Source organism: Giraffa tippelskirchi, chromosome 7 (genome assembly GCF_054371585.1).
Source record: "Giraffa tippelskirchi isolate mGirTip1 chromosome 7, T2T-mGirTip1v1.2.pri, whole genome shotgun sequence".
NCBI lineage: Eukaryota > Metazoa > Chordata > Mammalia > Artiodactyla > Giraffidae > Giraffa > Giraffa tippelskirchi.
The window spans coordinates 146,749,357-146,772,039 of record NC_137281.1 but is presented as its reverse complement, the minus strand read 5'-3'; the positions used below and the strand labels follow the sequence as shown (position 1 = coordinate 146,772,039).

Sequence of the window (22,683 nt, the reverse complement as noted above, 5' to 3'; positions counted from 1 at the left end):
CTACCAACTGGAGGAAAAATGGAAACCCAGACACAGATTGTCATCATCAGCGTCAGTCATGACCCACTGGAAGTTCTGGCCCTTTCTGCCAATGACCCACCTCACTGATCAGAAAGCGCAGCTCTGGCCCGATGCGCTCCCTGCCTTGTCGGCCCCTGGCGCTGAGACTGAATTCCTGGGACGGTCTGCAGGTCCCACTCACACCCGCCACCTCGGTGAGGGAAGTGACGGCCCCTTCACGACGCCCTCTGACAGCGCTGGCTTCCCGGGGATCAGCCCCGCATGACTCCGACCCCCGTCCCGCCAGGCCCCCCAGTGCGAGGGAGGTGCGGACACACAGGGAGTATCCAGGGCCCCCCCGTGAGCACAGGCGCCCGCTGGCCTCCTGGACCGACTCATGCTGCTTCCCACAGGCCACGCGGACGGGACTGAGCCCTCACCGCCAACCTGGATGACAAGCCTGGTCCACGGGGACACGGGTCTGCCTGTAACATAGGGAAGCGTGGGACGACCTAAGTGGGAAATAGGAGGAAACGGAAATGTGTACGTGGAGATGTGGGGTTGGGAGGGCAATGGTGTAGAAAGGTTGTCAGATTCTCCTAAGGAAACAAGCAGGGTAGAAAACCCAGCATGCACAAGCACATTTCTGCATCCACAGAAAACACTGGGAAATGACTAAAATATTACTAGGTTATCTCTGGGCATTAGGTCTACAGGCAACCTTTACTTTCTTCTGTTTGCTTTTTCCCAGGGAAACACTGATTACAAAGTAAACAGCAGAATCTCATATCGCTTGACACAATGCATCGCGTTTCAAATTGAAATCTTTTCTCGAGAAATCCATCCTGTTATCACAGGCACCTTTTCATAGGCTCACAATACAGTCACCAAAGTGTCCCAAATCACGCTTCCTCATCTGTGGCACAGGGACAAAGCCCACCTCCGCAGGGACGATGCCACGCTTCTCACAGGCTCCTGAGAAGACCGCTCCTGTCTCAGGCGTTCCCTGTGTGCCCACTCAGTGTCCTGTCCCAGGCATCTCCCCCTCACCTCTCCCTGCCAACTCCAGAGCATGAGATCAGAGGACATAACAACAAGGGAATGGAGATGAGCGTCCATCTGTCAGCGCATATCCTTAAAGCACTAAATGTACCTCTTTCAGATACCATTTTTGCCTTAGATAACTGGCAAAGATTTTCAAAATGATAAATACTCAGGGTTGGCCTCATACACTGCTAGAGCAATGTGCATTTGTAGTACTGATAGTGCCTTCTTTCTACAGGACAGTCTGGTAACACGTATCAAAGTCTTAACAATGGGCACAATCACTGATCTGTTTCTCAAGAAAATACAGTGCTTAAGAACATGCCCAGAGTCAGCTCCAGAACAGTAAACACAATGTCATTTCTAACAACAATCAGAAAGAATCTTAGTGTTCCTGGACAGGAAAATTGTCAATCAAATCATGTCTATCCATGTGCAGTTATTAGAACACTGAGATGTCAAGTATAAGACTAATGACCTGACAAAGTGCTTGCAGAAAGTACAAAAACACATAGAACAAGATTTTACTTTTGTTTAAAAAACACATACATATATCTACACATATATATTATATGTGTACACAGACATGTGTGAGTAAATGCAAAAAAACAGGACCTCATCTCTGGGTGATGCTATTACAGGATGACTTTTAAATTTTGTATACTTTAAAACAAACAAAAAATAAAAAAAATTTGTACACTTTGCTATATTTTAACATTTTTCTACAAAGAATATGTGTTACCTCTGTAATAGGTTTTGGGTGTTTTGTTTTTTTAAGAAATATCCCACTGACTCCTGAAAGCTGAAATTCCTTTCATCCTGATTCAGATTTGATACTTAACTCATTGGTTAAAGGATTCCCTGGTAGCTCTGCCTGCAATGCAGGAGATCCCAGTTCGATTCCTGGGTCGGGAAGATCCCCTGGAGAAGGGATAGGCTACCCACTCCAGTATTCTTGGGCTTCCCTGGTGGCTCAGACGGTAAAGAATCCTCCCACAATGCGGGAGACCGGGGTTCGATCCCTTCGTTAGGAAGATCCCTTGGAGGAGGGCATGGCAACCCACTCCAGTATCCTTGCCTGGAGAACCCCCATGGACAGAGGAGCCTGGCGGGCTACAGTCCGTGGGGTTGCAAAGAGTCGGACACGACTAAGCACAGCACAGCATGATGGTTAAAATAGTTCCCAGCCAATTAGAAAAGATGGGAAATACTTTTCTGTTCTCGATCTAATTCCTGGTCCTCTCACCTTCCACCATGATCCACTCCTGCTTCCTGACTTATACTTTTAGAGCCCTGCTGGCAACCCATTGGCTCTGGTCCCTCCCTGGCACCTCCTGAGGGCCTGCCCCATGCCAGGAGAGCCACTGCCTCGGGGCCACCACCGCTATGACAGGATGAAGGAGCCAGCTCCCCCCCTTTCCTCTCCATTCATGAACCCCAGGCTGGAAAGGAGAGGAGCCAGGGCCTCGGGACTTGTCTCAGGACCCCGGGGTGGGTGTTGGTCAGCAGACTGTGACGCAGGGACCAGCTCTGGGGATCAGAGCAGGGAGGCCAGGAGCAGGGAAGGAAGTGGGAGAAAAACCTGGAGAGGGCAGCAGAAAAGCAGGGCTGAGCCCCATGGAGGAAACCCTTGGTCCCCACGTGTGTGACGCTGAGCGGCTCTCACAGCCACCAGTCCCCCTGGCGCTCCCCTCGCTTGCCCCCAGTGCCACAGCCTCAGCAAAGTCTGTGCCCACATCTCAGCCCAGCAGCTCCCACATACTCACAGTCTCAGAAATTTCTTTGTTTGCATCCTGTCTCCGGAGATCTGCCTTGATGAATGCTGAGGTTCAAGGACACAGAAGAAGGACAACAGAAAGTTATCAAGCAGAGCAATGGTCAAGCTCATCCACAAGAGGGAGCCTTTAACTCCTCTAAGGGTCATGAGTATCCCACCTCCTTCAGACCTTCCAGGGATCTGGAGGTTCCACCAGCCAGCTTGACAGAGCCTGGGAACCACTGCTGTGCCAGACAGGAAGAAGCCAGTGACGACAGTGGCCTCCATGCATAGACCCTTGATATTTGCAGGGAGTTTGCACACAGTGCTCCAATCCTCACAGCAATCTCCATTCTACAGATTAGGAAAGTGGGGCTCCCAGAGGTCAGTCCACTTGCCCAAGGTCAAAGAGCTATGGAGGTCAGTGTCACAGTGCAGGGTTCCAACAAGGGTCTTTTGGGACCAAAACTGAAGCTCATTCCAACAAAATATGCTACTGCCTGCCAAAGGTACTTCCTCATGAGCCCTCTCATCCGCCCTGCTGCATGTGAGCCCCTTAGCTGTATGCTCAGTCAAGACATTGGGTGCCAAATTGCCAACAGTCTAAACTCAGGCACAGTCAGAGCATCACGTTGTCCTGAGGCCCCGACTCACCAGTGAGCACTGCTCCAAGGGTCAGGAAGACACACAGGAAGATGTTCCCAGGCATGGTTCCATAGTTGTCGATAATCTGGCCCTGGGAGATGGTGAAGATGATCCCGAATACCTGCAAAGACACAGAGAAGACTGGAAACAGGGGCCCAGCCAAGCAGCCCACAGGGGAGCTAAGCTGCCCTTATGCAGCGCCTGCACCCGCCGAGCCCAGGAGGGAACAAAGACCCACGGCTTCAAGGCCACCACCCAACGAGAGGCCTACCTGGGCAGACACGTTGAGGAGACCAGATGACATGCCTTCTGATTCCGGGTATGTCAGCTCCACGGCAAACTCAAACCCCAGTGGGAGGTAGCCAGTCATAAAGAAGCTAAAGCCCAGATCACAGAAACAAGGTGATGGAGAACGTCCGGAAAAAGGAAAAAAGGGTGCCCATCTCCTGCCCCACAACTCCTTTTTCTGTTTCTTCCCATCAAGACATGCCAGGCCCTTGAAAATCAGGCCACCCCCTAGGTGGTCATTATACACACATGCTCACATACCCTCGCATGTACTGTCCATAGGAAAATAATTAAGAGGTGAAGCTGAGCAGAGATCCCTGTGGAAGCGGTGCCATTTCCTATACTTTCTCATACAACAGGGCTAGAAAATTCCAGCTCTGATCTCTTACAACTGCACCACACTTCCTGGTGCTTTCACATCTGTTATTTCTCTCCTTTCCAACAACTCCACAAGGGAGGCCACTCATCTGCAATTACGGATGAAGACACTGAGCCTCAGAGTGAGTAGGCAGGTGCCTATGATCTAATAAACAGTCAGCAACAGAGCTCAGGACCCACCCTTTCTGATCCCCAGCCCTGTGTACTTTCTGTGACCCCATGTTGTCCCAGGCAGAGCTCATAAAGACGCTCAACATTTCCTAGCCTCCCAGAGATTTATGAAGGACATAGTCCATCCCAACAGCATGGATGGGCCTGGGTGCCCTAGGCAGCCTTTTGAAGTCTTACAAGTGAACATGACCTGTGGCCATTTCCATGTTTACAGAAGTCGCAGCAGATCCCTATCGCATCCTAGGATGTCAGTAGGTCTCGGAACCATGGATGGTGCTTTCCAGTTAAGTAGGTTCAAAGTACAACTTACCCCATTGCACCAGCCGTGATGAACACCACCCACAGGTGTCCCAGGTTCAAGGTATACGTGTAAACCACCATGCCCACCAGAGTCATGATATAGACCACCAAAGTTGTCTCCCTACAAGCAGAGGCAATGAAGTTGAGTCACAAACTGCAGACCTTAACAGGATATTTTCCCTCCCTTCCTTCCTCTTTTCCTCCATCCCACTTTCTATCTATTGGGCAACTGCTGTGTGCCGAGCAAGCCCACGTCTGTGTGCTATTTGCTCTCATAGAATTTTCTGTCCACGAGGTTGATGGCCACCAGACCAATGATCACACTGTGCTCAGAGCTACAAAGGGTCAGACCAGGACAGTGTCAGGCCATCTTGCAGCATGTGTGTTCTCTAGCAGAAACCTCTCAGCAAGTAAATAATGCACCTGGACTGGGCACATCCTACCCACAAGCAGGGAAACAGCCCTTTCCTTTTCTCCTCCACCAGGAAAAACAAAAAAAAAACAGGGGCACACATCAGCTGTGCCAGGCAGCAGTGGCACACGGACAACCCCAGAAGCCCATTCGGCTTGTCTGCATCACCCCTCGACCCCAGGACAATGCTGGGCGGGGACCTGACTGTGAGAGTCTCTGTCGTCTCCGAGGCCTTCCTGTTGCCACCTGCACATGTGCAGCACAGCTCTTCCCACTGAATCGGAACTCCTCCACCCCTGACAGTGCAGCTGAGAGAACGGTCTCCAGCCCTGAACTAGCCCCTGACTCCAAAGCCCAAGGGAGACAGCCCCGCCCACTCCCGGGGGCTTGTCCCTCTGCTGGTCCCTCAGAAGGCCCAGCGGTGCTGGCTTCTGTCTCGGGCTCACCCTGCTCGTGCCCCTCCACGCACCTCTCCCCCCAGGTTGCCCACTCAGGACTGCTGTGGCGCTGACTCCTGCACTGGGACCGGCACTCTCTCCCTGTCCTCCTGACTGAGGTCAGGGACTCGGCACCTCCTTGCACACTCGGGCCACGAGCATCAGGACTCAGACCGTGAAAGCTCAGAGCCTTCCTTCATCTCTGCAGGTGCCAGAAACACAGTGGGGCCAGCAGGTGTATACTGTGCTTATGTCAGACTCATACTGCAGTGATGGGATGCCAGGGATTCTGCGGAAACTTCAGATGCACTTAGGATTTATTTAACCCTTACAAAAGCCCTGCAGGAAAAGCATGACTGATTTAAGAAAACTGAAATCATATCAAGCATCTTTTCTAATCACAAAACTGAGATTAGAAATCAACTATGAGTATGACTGATTCATGTTGATGTTTGACAGAAAACAACAAAATTCTGTAAAGCAATTATCCTTCAATTAAAAAATAAGTAAATTTTTAAAAATGTAAAGAAATAAAAATAAATATTTAAAAAAATCAACAATGAGAAAAAAAACTACAAAAAACACAAACCCATGGAGGCTAAACAATTATCTACTAAGCAATCACTAGGTCGCTGAAGAAATCAAAGTAGAAATTAAAAAAAAAAGAACACCTGGAAACAAATTAACAAAAAACACAATACAAACTATCCGGGGTACAGGAAAAGCAGTTCCAAGAAGCAATTTTTTAGTGACACAACTGTATCTCAGGACACAAGAAAAATCTAAACAGTGTAATCCAAGGCAGTCGGCATATTTAAAGCAATTCCTGTCAGAACACTAATGGAAACTTTGCAGAATTAGAACAAATAATTCTAAAATTTGTATGGAAATACAAAAGACCCCAAATAGCCAAAATAATCTTGAGAAAGTATAAAACTAGAGGTATCAGTTCTTCCAGATTTCAGACTGTACTCCAAAGCTACTGTAACCAAACCAGTATGCTACTGGCACAAAACAGACACATAGATCAATGGATCTGAAGAGCGACTCAAAAATGAACCCACATTTATGTGAACAATTAACCTATGATGAAAGAGGCAAGAACATACAATGGGGAAAAGACAGACTCTTCAATAAATGGTGTTGGGAAAATTGGACAGCTATACACAAAAGAATCAAACTCAACTGCTCTCTCACACTATGCTGAAAAACAAACTCAAAATGGATTAAAGACTTAAATTTAAGACTGAAACCACAAAAATTCCAGAATAAATTTATAGGCAGTACACTGACATCAGTGTTAGTAACTTCTGGGGGGAAATGTCTCCTCAGGCAAGGGAACCAAAAGCAAAAACAAACAAATAGGACTACATCAAACTGGAAAGCTTTAGCACAGTAAAGGACACTACCAACAAAATTAAAAGGCCATCTACTGAATGGGAGAAGATATATCTATAAGGAGTTAATATTCAAGATATACAAAGATTTAATACAACTCAACATCAAAAGAAAAAAAAAACCAATTGAAAAATGGGCAGAAGATCTGAACAGACATTCTTCCAAAGACATACAGATGGCCAACAAGCACATGAAAAAGGGAATCCCTGTGAACTGCTGGCGGGTATTGTAAATTGGTACAGTCACTATAGAAAACAGTATGGAGATTTCTAAAAAAAGTTTCAAACTAGAACACCCAGGGGGCTTCCCTGGTGGCTCAGTGGTAAAGAATCTACATGCTAATGCAGGAGACATGGGTTTGATCCCTGGTCTGGGAAGATCCCACGTGGGGCAGAGAAACTAAGCCTGTGCACCACATCTATTGAGCCTGAACTCTAGAACTGCAGCTACTGAAGCCCAGGCACTCTAGATACTGCACTCCACCACAAGAGAAGCCACTGCAGTGAGAAGTCCATGCACCACAACTAGAGAAAAGCCTGCAAAACAACAAAGATCCAGCACAGCCAAAAATAAGTAAAATTATATGTACACATATGAAAAACCAGAACACTCGGATGATCCAGCAATTCCACTCCTAAGCATTTATCCCAAGAAAATGAAAACACTAATTCAAAACAATATATGTACCCCTATGTTCATTGTAATATATACAAAAGCCAAGATACAGAGGCAATCTAAGTGCCCATCAATAGATAAATGGATTAAAAAGATGTGGTATGCACACATATGTATTTCAGCCATAAAAAGGAATCAATTCTTGCCATTTGCAGTGACATGTATGGACCCGAATGATCTTATGCTAAGTGAAATAAGTTAGAGAAATACAAATACTATATGATTTCGTTGCTATGCAGATTCTAAAAGACAAAACAAATGAACAAATGTTAAGTCAGAAACAGACTCATAGATACAGAGAACACACAGATGGCTGCCAGAAGGGAGAGGGTGGCAGGAGAGGAAAGAAACAGGTGAAAGAGATTAAGAGGTACAAACTTACAGTTGGAAAATAGATGAATCAAAGGGATGAAATGTACAGTCAATGAGTAATAATATCCTGGTATGGTAACAGACCATAACCAGACTTAACTTAGGGGTCATTTTGAAATTTCTAGATGTTATGTAAAGGAACTAACATAGTGTAGTAGGTCAATAATACTTCAAAAACCAAACTCAAGCATGCAAACTCACAGAAAAAGAGATCAGATTTGTGGTTACCAAAGGTAAGGATGGGGTACAGGGAGGGAAAATAGGAAGAAGGCAATCAAAAGGTTAAAAACTTCCAGGTGTAAAATAAGTAAGGACTAAGTATGTAATGTGGGCTTCCCTGGTAGCTCAGATGGTAAAGAATCTGCCAGCAATGTAGGAGACCCAGGTTCCATCCCTGGGTCAGGAAGATCCCCGGGAGAAGGGAACGGCTACCCACTCCAGTAGTCTTGCCTGGGGAATTCCATGGACAAACCATGGGGTCGCAAAGAGTCGGACACAGCTGAGCGACTAGCACACACACACAAGTATGTAATGTACAACATGAAAAATATAATCGACGTGGTATATGTTATATAGGCAAGTTGTTAAGAAAATAAGTCCTAAAGGTCCTCATCATGATATTTTTTTCTATTTCTTTAATTTTGTATCCACATATGATGATGGATGCTCACTAAACTCTTTGTGATGTCAATTTCATGATGTATGTAAATTAAATCATATACTGTATACAGATACAGTGTAAGTCCATTATATCTCAATCAAACTGGTAGGAAAAAAGAAACATATGACTATCTCCAATTTGACAAATGCGGAAACTGAGCTTAGACTAGTCCAGTTACTGGTCCAAAGTCACCCACTAGGTAAATGCAGACTAGAATTAGAAACCCGCGCTCGCTCAGCTCCCACGCAGGAATACTAACACATGATGGGGCTACATCTTTGGAAAAGACCAAAGCCTCTGAAGGACACCCCTCCCCCCTGGGTCTCCAAAGCAGCTGCTGAGGTCAGAGGGCTTTCATCTCTCCTCCCCCTGCTCCCCGCACCCAGTCCCTCCTGCTGCAGAATCCAGCCCCATGGACACCCATCTCCCTTGCTGACCCCACAAGCTCACCTTTTGCCACATTTCTTTACACGCAGCTTCTTCTTAAACCACTAGCCTGTCTGCAAAACTATCTGTAGCCTCAGCCAAAGATAAACGGACCTGACCATCCAATTTCCAGTCTCCAAACCAAAGGGGACGCACACCTGGGATCCTCAGGGAGAAGGAACAGGCACCAAAATGCCCAGATGACAGAGCTCCCCCACCCATTCTCTGCCCAAGTAGTGGAGCAGGAAGTAGAATGTCCATGCTCACTGCAGGATGCAGACATCAAATGACACTAGGAACCAGTGTCAGCTAGACTCTGCAGTGTCCTCCCAGCCCATTCACTGTCTTTTCTGGTTCATCTGAATCATCTGGCTGCCCACATCCCAGACTAGTCAACATTCCAATTCCTTCTTTCTGTTGCCACAGAGCAAGCCTGGAAGAGAGATGCTGCTATTCCCCGGTTCAAGAGTGGCCAGTCCTCACTGCCTGAAACCAGCAACTGGCATATGGCAGAAACAAGGCGGCAGCCCAGCTCCACCAGCAGTAATTAGGTCCAGCCGGGCTCCTCCCTGTGTCCAGCCAGGCAGCCACGTCCCCAGGGAGGGCCTCAATTGGCCTTTGCAGCCAGAGGGAGCCCTGGTCTGACCAGAGCCTCACAGAAGCGGGTTTGTGTGCAGAGAACAGGTCTGCCGCTGTCTGTCGCCTCCAGACACTGGGAACTTTGGAGGCCTTGACAAAGCAGCCTAGAATACTGCCCTGCCCAGCGCAGGACAGCCTAGGCAGCTGCCCCACTGAGCAGCATTAACTGAGCACCCAGTGGATGCGGAGCACAGTACACACACAAGTTGAGCCTCTGTTTTCAGAGCACTTTCTCCAAGGCTGGCTGCTGAATCAAGGCATCTGGGTTGATTTTTAAATGCAGACTCCCCTACTGAACTGATATCCATGAGGGGTGGGGCCCAGGGATCTGTATTTTTAGTAAGCATCTTGGCTTAGCCTGCAATCCATTAAAATCTTAGTGGCTCTTAGAAATACACTGGGCAATCAAGACTAAACCATATCACAATATTTACCAATGATGCGGAAGCAGGAGGTCCACAAGCAAGCCATGGGAATTTGGCAATGGAACCACCTCCTCATCCCCAGAGAAGACACATCTGAACTGCCTCCTTGACCACTCACACCCCAGCAGCTGCAATCACATCCTGGGAGCCATGTTGCTAATGAACATGTCATTTCAAAACATGCGTCTCCAATTCAGTCCAAGCGGAAGAGTCACTTACTTGTAGGTTTTGGTCCTATCCAGCCAGATGCCTGAGATCACAGCCCCAAGCATTCCTGCAAGGACGATGGTCAGGCCAATTCTTCCAGCATTCACTTCTTCCCCCTGGGGAAACCATAGCCCCAAGGATCACTCAAGGATGGAACAAGACATCTGACGGGGCGCAGTCACCAGGAGGCGAAGGGGTAAAGGCAAGTAACTGAGGTGCCATTAGAGCCAGTTCTTGGAAAGTAGCATAACAAGACAAGCTGTAAGAAGCTGCCAGTAATTCTAGGGGAGAAAATCCTAGAATAATTGCTCCTCCTAATATAATATAATATAACCCTGGGTGTGGGTGCATGATACTGGATGCTGGGGGAAAACAAATTCTATCCTTAGAAACCACTTTTAGCTAGATTTTTCAAAAATATAATCCTCATAGGAACCCTTTATCATTATTCCCATTTCACAGATAGAAAAACTGAAATATGTATATCCAAACATTTCATACTTAGGCTTTTTTTTCCAGTTATCACTGTTTTAGAGGTAGGAAGACATTACATATGCGTGTGTGTTTATTAAGAGCCAGACACCATGCTGAGGATTTTATATCATCATCTCATTTAATTCTCCTGATGGCCCAGCAGGGGGTTAAGAGTCAATACTCCCCATTTTACAGATGAAGACATCAAGGCACACTGAAATTAGCCTACTAGCTGAAGGTCATGAGAACTTTATTAAGTAGAGAGGCAGGATTTGAACTCAGACCTGTCAACCTCCAACACTGGAACACTCACTCACCCATGGTGGCCCACCGTTCCCAAGCTGAGACCCTTGACCTTCTGAAAGAGGGTTGGGCCTGACATCCCGACTCCAGGACACTCAGTGTCCAGTTCCCAGTATTCAACCCTCCTTAGTTCTGGAGACATTTGCAACCTGCTTTCCGTTGAGCAACTAAGACTTTAAAATTAAATCTTGCCCACATTTCACAACTTAATTGATTTCATAGGTGATTCTGTGTGTATATATGTTTACCTACTATGTTGCCAGGCACTATGCTATGTACTTGACACATATAAATCTTATGATTTACTTTCTAATTCTAAAATTAGTCTTTTAAAAATATAAAATTAAATCAATCTTTCAATAAATAACTAGATTTCTTCTGCAGAAAAGAGAAAGAGAGCTCAGAGGTGCTAACCAGCTCTCACACCACTGAGAATCACCAGACCTGGGGCTGACACCCAGGGCTGCCTCCCTCCAAATCCTGGAGGACATGCCACACCACCCTGCCTCCCCAGCTCCTGCCCAGACACTAGAAATCTCCTTCTCTCTGGGACTGGTCAGCTTAGGGAATGCCCTTACCGGATAGTGGATGATCACCATGCGAGTCAGCAGAGTGGACAAGGCATAAAAAGCACCAGCATTCAGACCTGAAGGAAGGAGAGGTAAACGCAGCATTAGGGTCGCTGTCCCGGTGGGGCCATTGCTAGCTCTCCCTCCAGTGGTGAGAGAGGAAGGAAATTCTCATCCTTGTTGTCACTGAAGGTGGTGACCTCAGAGAAGAAGAAATACTCCAGAGCAACCCAAGGTAACCATTTTAACCTCTTTTTAGCCACACACCATTGCCCTCTCATCCCTTTATCCCGTCCTAAAAACACAGGCTCCACGAAGTACACATTACTCCTAGGTCAGATTCATCTACATCCCTCTTAAGCGCTGGCCTGACCTAAGGGCTCAGTGAAACTACTGGACACCTTTCCACCTCATCCTGATGACCTATGCCCTCTCCAGAATGCTCCAGACCTCTGACCCCTGACAACACTCCCATTCTCACCTGTTTTCACATCTCTCCAACTTTTCTTCTCAGATTCAACACCATACAAAGTCTTATATTTGAAAACAGAAAGGACCCTAAAGAACATTTAGATGACTCTCCTAATTCATCAATTTATCCAACAAATAAATGGAATACTTAGAACATTCTGTAAGAATCAATTTCCTTAGAGGATGAAGTCATTTTGTTCAAAGCCATACAATGACTTCGTAACTAATATGAGACTAAAATGAATCCAAAGGAGAAGGACCTCCTGCCCTCCTTTCATAATAACAATGATGGTGACGATGGTGGTGGTGATCGTGGTGATGATAGCGGTGCTGATCATGATGACGACCGTGGTGATGGTGGTAGTGTGGTAGTGGTGATGGTGATGGACATGGTGATGATGGTGAAATGGTAGTGGTGGTGATGGTGATGAGGTTCACACAACTACCACTGGCACACTTGGCATTAGGTCCACTAGAAAGGATGTAAAACAGGACATGGTGCCCAGGCAGGGCAGCCTCAGGAATTGATGGTGATGGTTGATGGTTGATGGTGATGATGGTGGTGGTGATGGCAACAGCACACTCTTATGTTCTAGGCACTTTTCTAAACACCTTCCAGTCCTCATAACAATCCCAGAAAATAGCTAATATTCTCATTCCCATTTTATAGATAAGAAAAATGCACATACATTTAAAACACAAATACAGAGATCAGTCTGGAAGACCAACCAGGGATCTTTTTAATTTCAGCTAATTTTGAGGATCACATGACTGCCACTGGCACACCTGACATTAGGTCCACTTTGAAGGATGTAAGACAGGACACGGTGCCCAGGGACGGCAGCCCCTGGTGCCCCTCTTCAATGGAGCAAGTCCACAGGACCCTAGGCCACAGAGCCACTCAGAAACCATTCTCTTTCACCCCCAAGCTGATGGCTCAGTGCAGGTAAAGGTGGGCATAGCCCCCACCCTGCCTTAACCCCTCCCAGGAGCCACTATTGTTCGTAATTCGCACTCAGGCATAGTTGCCAGGATCTCCATAAAGGACAGGCCAATGGAAAGAGTCACTGTGCTCAGAGAAGGACAATGAACAGCTTCACAACAAGGGTGAGAATACTGTCCAGCCCACTTGCAGTTATTTTCATCAGAGGTAAAGTCGCCTAACTGCAGGTGACTTCCATTCTTTATCAGGTTCCTGGAGGAGTGAGATACAAAGTTAAGCAAAGGTCAAATTCTCCTGCAAAATGGGGAAGGGAGTTTGGTTTGCCCTCCACACCATCACATGGGTGGTAAGAGGCAGGGCTGCATTTGAACCCAGACTGTAGGGTTCCAGGTCCTCTATCTTTAACACTCAATTTTATATCCTTACTGAACTGATCCTCAAAGATTTCCCCAGCTCAGGTCACTGGTCGTTTCATGCCCATACTCTCCGAGCAGGTCACCTCAGGGATGCAACAAGGCTGAGCTCAGTGCCACCTCCTGAGGGGCACAGGGCCACAGTCAGCGCCCCAGACGTGTCATCAAATATCACTACAGCTGCCACACTCAGGCTCTCAGCAACTTCTTAGATAACAAGCATACCTACACCTCACCTTCTTACCACACACCCAGCCACTTGGAAATTCCATGCCCAGGTCAAGAGAACCCACAAGGAGACACATTCCTGAAATGGTGTGCAAGAAGGATATAACCAGTCTCCTTCCTGCCTCTCAGTTTAACAGGGCCGGAGGCAGGGCACACACCAGGTCAAGTTCAGCTTGGGCCCACTTGGGCTGAACAAGGAGGGCAGGATCCCCAGGCAACTGAGAAATTATCCAAGAGGACTGGGAGCAAAAAAACTCTGAACACCAGCACTTTCGTGACCCCAAAAAACAGAGAAAGAAACAGTGCAGAGGGGGCTGATCCAGGAGGTTGAGCAGCTTTGTTGAGGCTCAAAGGTTTAGGGAAATCTCTTCCAGATCAACAACCCCTGGGAGCTTGTTAGAGATGCAAATCGTGACCCCACTCAGACCTCCTGCTGTAGAAACTGGGAGTGGGCCTTTGGGTGGTCTGTGTGAACAAGCCCTCCAGGTAATTCTGATAAAGCTCATGAGTATGAGACCCACTGACTAGACTAATGTGATCTACCAATAACCATCCCTGGCTCCCAGCCACACTGGAGAATCAGGGCCAAGGCGGGGAGGGTGTGGAGGGGAGCAGGGGGTTCACCCTGGAAGTTCTTTTCAATTTTTTCTACACTCCAACCCTAAAGGAATTCGAAATTTCGAATCCTTTTTGAATCTAGATGTCCCTCCCCATATTGCCAAAGGTTGCCAGATACAGTTAAATGACGCGAGTCTACTCCACTGACTTCCCTGGTGGTTCAGACGGTAAAAGCATCTGCCTGCAATGTGGGGGACCCAGGCTCAATCCCTGGGTCGGGAAGATCCCCTGGAGAAGGAAATAGCAACCCACTCCAGTACTCTTGCCTGGAAAATCCCATGGCTCTTGCCTGGAAAATCCCATGGATGGAGAAGCCTGGTAAGCTACAATTCATGGGGTCACAAAGAGTCCGACACGACTGAGCGACTTCACTTTCTTTCCACTCCACTGACCGAACCAAGGGGTCCGGCATCCACACTGAAGGGCAGGAATGAAATTCATGCTCTGTCCTGCGCATGACTACCTCTCACAGGAATGCAGGTGACTGTGTTATATTTGGGTATGATTGTCCCTCAACAATGTAAGCCTGCCAGGTCAGTGAAGTGCTTGTGGGGAAACATGACTGCCCCTGAAAGGCCGGGTCATTCTTGCATCAGCCACCTGGGAGAGGTGCGGGTCCCTGAGGGGGTGGGCTCTAGGAAGGCAGAAGGGACTCTGAATTTCCTATCTTGTGTCAAGACTAAATTATTCAAATAGCGGTCTAGAGATCACTGGCATTAGAAGGCCTTATTTTTTAAAATGCAGATTTCTGAGCTCTACCCTGGACCTACTTAATCTGATTCTCCTGGAATGAAGCTAGGAATCTGCATTTTAACAACAACAACAAAACCCCCGAGTATTTCTTTTTTTTTTTTTTTTTAACAGGCAAAATAAATGTTTTTATTTAGCCCAATTTATCACTTCGGGTAATTAATATTAAAAAATTACTAATGAGCTATGTTACTTTCTTTCTTCCATACCGTCTTTGAAATCTGGTGTGTATTTTACACTCAAAGCACATTTCCATTCAGATTAATCATACTTAGGGTACAGGTATAGACAGAACTGGAGTTGAACCCCAGTTCAGTTCAGTTGCTCAGTCGTGTCCAACTCTTTGCGATCCCATGGGCTGCAGCACACCAGGCTTCTCTGTCCATCACAATCTCCTGGAGTCTGCTCAAACTCACGTTCATTGAGTCGGTGAACCCCAATTCTCATGCTTAAATAACTAGGTCATCTTGCTGCTGCTGCTGCTGCTAAGTCACTTCAGTCGTGTCCGAATCTGTGCAACCCCAGCGGCGGCAGCCCACCAGGCTCCCCATCCCTGGGATTCTCCAGGCAAGAATACTGGAGTGGGTTGCCATTTCCTTCTCCAATGCATGAAAGTGAAAAGTGAAAGTGAAGTCACTCAGTCATGTCCAACTCCTAGTGACCCCATGGACTGCAGCCTACCAGGCTCCTCTGTCCATGGGATTTTCCAGGCAAGAGTACTGGAGTGGGTTGCCATTGCCTTCTCCAGGCCGAGTATTTCTTAAACTCACGGAAATGGTGGCTAAATGGCCTTGGGCACAGGAAGATCACAGAGCAGGCCCAGGCTCTGAGAGGCTGGGGTTCACTTGGAGGCGGCTGGGAGGGGAAGGGGCTTCAAGACCCTGAGAATCACCCGTTACACACCCACATTAGAGGTTCTGAACTCTGCTGCAAACTAGAATCTCCCAGAATGCTTGCAAAGGCAGATTCCCAGGCCCTTGCAGACTATCTGAATCTGACTTTCCAGAAGAGAGGCAGGGAATCCAGGCTCACACCACCCACAACCCAGGGGACTACCATCAGGCCAGTGTGGGAAACTGATCTCAGATCTCATCTCTGGGTTCTGGGTACTCTGTGCTCATTTCCCTTTTGTCCTTCCGGAACTGGTAGTAAACTGTTGGTTTAAAGGGCCAGTCTGACCTCAGCAAAGCTCCAGGGAATCCCGGAAGGATTTGCTACCCACCCAGCATCTTGCTGGCATCTTGAGGGGGCACACAGCCCCTCCAAGGCCCATGTAGGGCGGTGTAAAGGCCTTGAGAGCCCCAGGGACAGGTGTCCTCAGGACACGGGTTGAGATTGGGAGTTCAAATGCCCAACCCTGCAGATTCTTCACAAGCATAGCTTGAGTTCCAGGGAACTCAAAAGGGAAGCAAAGGTTATTACTCTTTTTTAGAGAGACAAAGGATGGACCCAGGATGGACGAAAGTGGTACACTCAGTAATTAGCAGAGCTGACACCAAAAACTCAGACCTTATATTCCTTACGCATCAACTCTGAATTCGCTGTCCCATCAGTCAAGGCTATTACTCCAAGACATGCCCACCCAGATCCAGCACATTTGTCCATGAAACTCTATCAACTGCTTGATTCCCAAAGACATGGTCTTAAGCGTTTATAATTCAGAGGAAAATATAAACATTATGTATTCTATGGTTATGTGTGTCCTCAGTTGCTCAGTTGTGTCCGACTCTTTATGATCCCGTGGACTGTAGCCCACCAGGCTCCTCTGTCCATGGAATTTTCTGGGCAAAAATACTGGAGTACATTACCATTTCTTACCCCAGGGTACTCAAGGGGATCTTCCCGACACAGGGATCAAATCCGAGTTTCCTGCATCTCCTATATTGGCAGGCAGATTCTTTACCACTGGGCCACCTGGGAAGCCCTACACTAAATGGTTATACATGTATATAATTAAAGTATGAACCATTTCCCTTTTCAAAGCTTAACCTGAGGGATTCTGGGAGGTCTCAAAGCATTTAGTTGAATTTGTAGAGGGTCTTTTTTTTTTTTTTTTTTTGGTTGTGTGTGCCTTTTCAATTTGGAGCAAAGATTGGAGGAGAAGAAAGCAGGGATTCTCAGGCAGACTGAGTGTCAAACAGTGCCTTTACATGACCTGTAACCCTTAAAAAGACACATTAAGACTGAAACCTCATCATCCCCATGTCCCAAAGATGGCTGGTCAGTGTAGGTAGGTCCTGCTTCTAACCCCCAGAACTCCAGATCCTCCTCTTCAAAGAAAGCAAGCCCCAGGCAAATGGTCTGAGGACTGAATCTGAGGAAGGACATCCATCACCACCACGCCTGCAGGACAGATCCATAGGCCACTCAGGGAACTGAGGCTGAAAACAGACCCCCGGTTCTGTCTCCAAGAGGCTCCCTTCTTCATGGGGAGACAAAGTGGTGTGGTGGTTAGGAAGACAGGCTTTAGTCTCAGACAGACAGAAGTTTATACTAAGCTCTCTTGCTTACTACTGTTTAATCACAGGCAAGGAATTAAATCAGAGCCTCAGTTTCCTTAGGTATCTATGGAGCAGTTAAGCACCTAAGTCATGGAATTCTTTTGAAGATTAAATGAGATAATGCATATAAAGCACTTTACACGGTGCCTGACACACAGTAATGGCTCAATAACATTTTTTTCCCAAATCTGTGATCAGCCTAAGAATCATTTCCTAGTTGGCAAAGAGCCCTGTCACCAAGTTCAACTCTCTATCAAGAAAATAAGGCTTGTTTGACGCATGACACAGGGTGCTCGGGGCTGGTGCCCTGGGATGACCCAGAGGGATGGGATGGGGAGGGAGGTAGGAGAGGGGTTCTGGAAGGGGAAAACATGTACACCCATGGTGGATTCATGTCAATGTATGGCAAAACAAATACAATATTGTACAGTTAAAAAAATAGATAAATAAACTAATTAAAAAAAAAGAAAATAAGGCTTGTGTTTTTCTGACTATAATGAAATGTGTGCAAACAACCAGATTAGTTCAACTCCTTTTCACTGGGATTGCCCCAGACTTTTGAGAAAAATGTTAAGAAATTCTATTTTTTTTTTTTTGAAACTGGACATTTTTAATATAATGTCATCCCTACAAATGAGATTCTTCTCCTTTCCCAAAATGTGTTGCCATTGCTGTTTGTTCAATAACTTTCTTGGATTCATTTTATGACCTCTGTGTCCTTTGTCATGTGCAACCACTGGTTTCTGCTCTACTAACTTAGTTTAGGGCTAATGATTAGACAGAGATTTCCTTAAATACCTTAAGCCCATAAGTCTCCCCACTTGGCTGAGGACCTCTATGTACTCATTGGGATTCACCTGTGATGCTTTAGCAGGGTGGTGCCGACTCTGCCCTAGCCTTCACTGTCCCCTTACACAGAGCTTCATGTGCAGCCAGAGGTGAGACTTTAGCACTTCCCTGGGTCTTTCCTGGGCATATGCACAACTCTGGGCATGCAGATTTCTAGACTGCTAAGAATATGTCAGAGATTTCCAAAGCCCCCTGGTAATCTCATTCTCCGGATTTTCCTTTCAAGATCTTTGGCCAGCCTCTTGATGACCCCAACTGGTATTGCAACCTCAAGCAGTTGTGATGTTAAACAGTGACTGCTTTTAATAAATACCCTGGACATAGCGCTTTCCCACTGAGAAAACTCTGAGGCAGGTCAAATATAGGCAAATCCTCTGAATGGAGCCTTTCCAGGGAAACGGAAGTCAAATAAACAGTGAGCTAGGCATGGGACTTTGTTGGGGGAGAGCCTCCAAAATTGTTTGGCCCCTCCAGTGGCTATGAGGTTGCTAGTTTTCACAGCTATCATGTCTGGGAAGCTGCTGGTTTTCAAGGCTACCAGAGAGTCTGGAAGGGAGGATTGGCATAGGACAAGTTAAAACACAAAGCTTGCTACTTTACCATTATTTAGCCATTTGTCTTGAACAGATGCTCGTTGGGTTAAGCCTTTAGTCAAGAACCCTGAAATAACTGATGCTGATAATGTCTGCCAGTGTTTTTCTTTTCATGAAGGATCAGAAGATCTACAGTCCTCACTGCACCATCCCAGAAGTGTTAACCCATTTATTCTCTGTGTTATCACTTAACCAGATAGATAAGGAAGAGTATCCAGAACCACAGAATTAAACCATTCTGCCAGACTGAAGACCATGGATGCAACCAGCTGTGCAAGATGGAAGGAAAAGAAGCCACTTTGCCCCACAGTGTGGCCCAGAGCCCATATCAAACAGGGCTGCTCCTGGTACATTTTGTTCTTTTTTCTTACTTTCATGGGTCAGTGACCTCACCCTGCCATCAACAGCCTCTAGCACCGAAGACCAAAACCTCTGGAATGAGGCCACTGCCTGGTTAATACCACCATCACCATTCTCACTCACAGAAGATATTTATTAAGCAGTTATCTGCCCTAGAATTCCACGGTAGGTCTCAAATGCCCTGTTGTCAGACACAATAAGGTTTATAGTGGTCAAGGGCTGATGCACTCAAGACATTTAATTCTATGGAAAAGGGAAAAGTTCTTAGAAGCATGGAATCCTGAGTCTGGAAGGGAACCAAAACATCATCACGTTTCAGTTCAGTTCAGTTCAGTCGCTCAGTCGTGTCTGACTCTTTGCGACCCCATGGACTGCAGCACGCCAGGCTTCCCTGTCCATCACCAACTCCTGGAGTTTACTCAAACTCATGTCCATTGAGTCAGTGATGCCATCCAACCATCTCATCCCCTTCTCCTCTCGCCTTCAATCTCTCCCAGCATCAGGGTCTTTTCTAATGAGTCAGTTCTTCACATCAGGTGGCCAAAGTTTCACTATCACTTTATCACCATTTTTATCACTTTATCACCATTTTTACCTTTAGCTGGCCACCCTGAGAATTAGAAACTTTGTTTCGTGAATGAATGCAGAGACACATTCAGAACTGAGAGGGTGGAGAGAGGGAGGATTGGAGACCACAGACCTTGAAGACCAACATGGATACCTGGGGCTATTTCACCTGACCTATTCATATGCCTGAAAACCAGGTGCACCTCTCTGCTGTGGCTGATACAACCTCTTATCTAATACCTCAGCAGGTGAACACTTTAATTCAGGTAAAGGGCGTTGATAAGCTTAAAATGAAGCCCTGGCAAAATTCAAGGAAGGAGTACAGGCCATCATGGTTCAGGCTTTGGAGTCTGACAAATCTGTGTGTGAATCCTGGCTCTGCCCTTTAAAAGCTGTGTGTTCTTGAGGTATTACTTAATCTCTCTGAGTTTGTTTCCCCATCTGTTAAAATGGGAAAAATGATACCACTCACCACTCACATAGTAAATGTTATTATTGTTGAAAGACACATGGTTTGGGAGCCTAGGGAAAACCTAAGGGTATAGCCAACTCATTGGAAAAGACCCTGATGCTGGGAAAGAGGAGGAGAAAGGGATGACAGAGGATGAGGTGGTTGGATGGCATCACCGACTCGATGGACATGGGTTTGAGCAGGCTCCAGGAGACAGTGAAGGACAGAGAAGCCTGGCATGCTGCAGTCCATGGGGTTGCAAAAAGTCGGACATGACTGAGCGACTGAACAACAAATAGCCAACTGGGATTTCACTAAGAGTAAGTCATGTCAAACCAATCTCACATCTTTTTTTCTCCTGGTTATTGAGCATGATATACTCTCATGATTTTAATCACACCAAACGGGAGGGTTAAATGGGCAGAGTGGGCAGCAGCAGAGTTGGGTGGATCTGTAAAGACACCTTTAATGGAACGCCCTGAGGTTGTGTCCTTGCCTGGGTCTAGGACAACGTTACTATTAATCATTAGAAAGAAGATGCTGCAAACACCTTGCTGGAAAGGTAAGCCAAAGTGCCAGCAGAAAGACTGACATTTATCTTACCAAAGCCAAGAAAATTACATGAAATTTGGATTTTGTCTTCCATTCAGGTAAAAAAGGAGCCAAGTTAGCAGATGAAGGATTGGTTGGGGAGTGATTCATGTAGTAAGACTCATGTAAACATCCATCCATACATTCATTCAATCAGCCATCTAACAACTGTCAGGTTGGAGTACCTACTCCAGGCTATAATACCTCCTACTGCTGAGGAAATATACAAGTAAAGAGACATAAGTCCCTACTCTCAAGGAGTTCCTAGTTTGTGGGAAAAGAGATCTGGAAATGACTTGTCCTGTCTGACTCTTTGTGACCCCATGGACTGTAGCCCACCAGGCTCCTCCATCCATGGAATTTTCCAGGCAAGAGTACTGGAGTGGGTTGCCATTTCCTTCTCCAAAGATGTACTAAGAACAGCACAATAGTCACCTAAGGCTTGGTGGCTCAGAGGGTAAAGCTTCTGCCTGCAATGCAGGGAGACCCGGGTTTGATCCCTGGGTTGGGAAGATCCCCTGGAGAAGGAAATGGCAACCCACTCCAGCACTCTTGCCTGGAAAATCCCATGGACGGAGAAGCCTGATAGGCTACAGTCCATAGGGTCGCAAAGAGTCGGACACGACTGAGTGACTTCACTTTCTTTCTAATACTGCTTTATCGCAAACATACTGGGAGGAGATTTGGAGGATCAGCAGGCATGTTGCGGTGACTTGACAGGGGAAGGAATGGTTTCCTAGGTAAACTTAAAGGAACAGGGAAGGCTCTGAGGTACACCTGGCTCTTCTGCTTAACCCGAAATGATGACTTTACATATACATTTGGGATCTGGAAACAGTAAGATGCACAGAAACCTCAGGTCTCTTGTCTCACATGCCCAGTTCCAGTGCACCCCGGACACGCGTGCATCTTACCATAGGTGATGACTAGCAGCACAAAGTTGAGGTTTTTGAAGAGTCGGATGATGGAACTTAAGTACGAAGCATCAGTGGATGCCAAGGCATAGCTCAGGGACTGGGCCCTGCTGGGGGGATGTTTAGGCTTCTCTTTGAACACTGAAAGGAAAAAAAACAGAGAAATCATTGCAAATCCTTTGGCCCCACTCCTGCAGATCTGACACATGGATAAGAGCTGACTCCTTCATCTGAGAAGGGGCTCAGACGCCAAAAAGAAATATTAATTCTTTGATTAAATCCTCTCGAGTCTCCTCTCTTGAAGCTGCATCTCACTGTCTGTGGGTGAGGGGCTGGTCCTTTGATTACTTTTTCTTAATGACCTTTGGACATCTGTGATCATTGGACTTTCCAGGCAGCGCTCAAGGATAAAGGAGTCCTGTAATAAATGGCAAATACCAAATGGCACAGCACTGAAAAATCCCATGGTAACCAGTGGACAGAAAGGAAGTGAGAGCTGAGCTCTGGGATTGGTGAGGCCAGATGAGGACTCAGCAGCAGAGCTCCTCCCAGGGAAAGGGCTGGGCTGCCCATGCTGAGCACAGAGCCTGGCACATGCTGCCAACAAACACTCCCTGACAAGGGAAAGGAGCTGCTCCTATTGGAGAGAACACGAGTCCATCCCTAGTTTCTCAGAGTGGGAATCAGACATCTGCCTCCTGAGAAAGCAGAGGACTAACACATGCTCCTGCAGGACTGGGCCTCTGATAGGAAGGACCAGGGAGGGACAGTGGGAAAACCATTCTCTTTATGTTCTAGTTCCAGTCCAGCTGGTACAATCCATTTCACCGCACTGACTGCTGTTCAGTTCTCTG

General features: G+C 46.8%; 1 protein-coding gene across 12 annotated transcripts in view; it reads right to left on the bottom strand.

The window, feature by feature from the left end:
- The window catches only part of LOC145513312 (choline/ethanolamine transporter FLVCR2), a 63,707-nt gene that overhangs the window by 1,689 nt on the left and 39,335 nt on the right, over nt 1-22,683 (bottom strand). For 11 of the 12 annotated variants that reach the window (XM_081509275.1, XM_081509280.1, XM_081509273.1 and 8 more), the window contains 7 exons: nt 21,830-21,970; nt 11,590-11,657; nt 10,247-10,350; nt 4,593-4,703; nt 3,717-3,822; nt 3,455-3,566; nt 2,811-2,866 (listed from right to left, as the gene is read on the bottom strand). In XM_081509275.1, coding sequence (XP_081365401.1) covers nt 2,811-2,866; nt 3,455-3,566; nt 3,717-3,822; nt 4,593-4,703; nt 10,247-10,350; nt 11,590-11,657; nt 21,830-21,970 — 698 coding nt within the window. Of the gene's footprint in view, nt 1-2,810; nt 2,867-3,454; nt 3,567-3,716; nt 3,823-4,592; nt 4,704-10,246; nt 10,468-11,589; nt 11,658-21,829; nt 21,971-22,683 lie in introns of all 12 variants that reach the window. The other variant, XR_014059292.1, reaches the window with a different exon arrangement.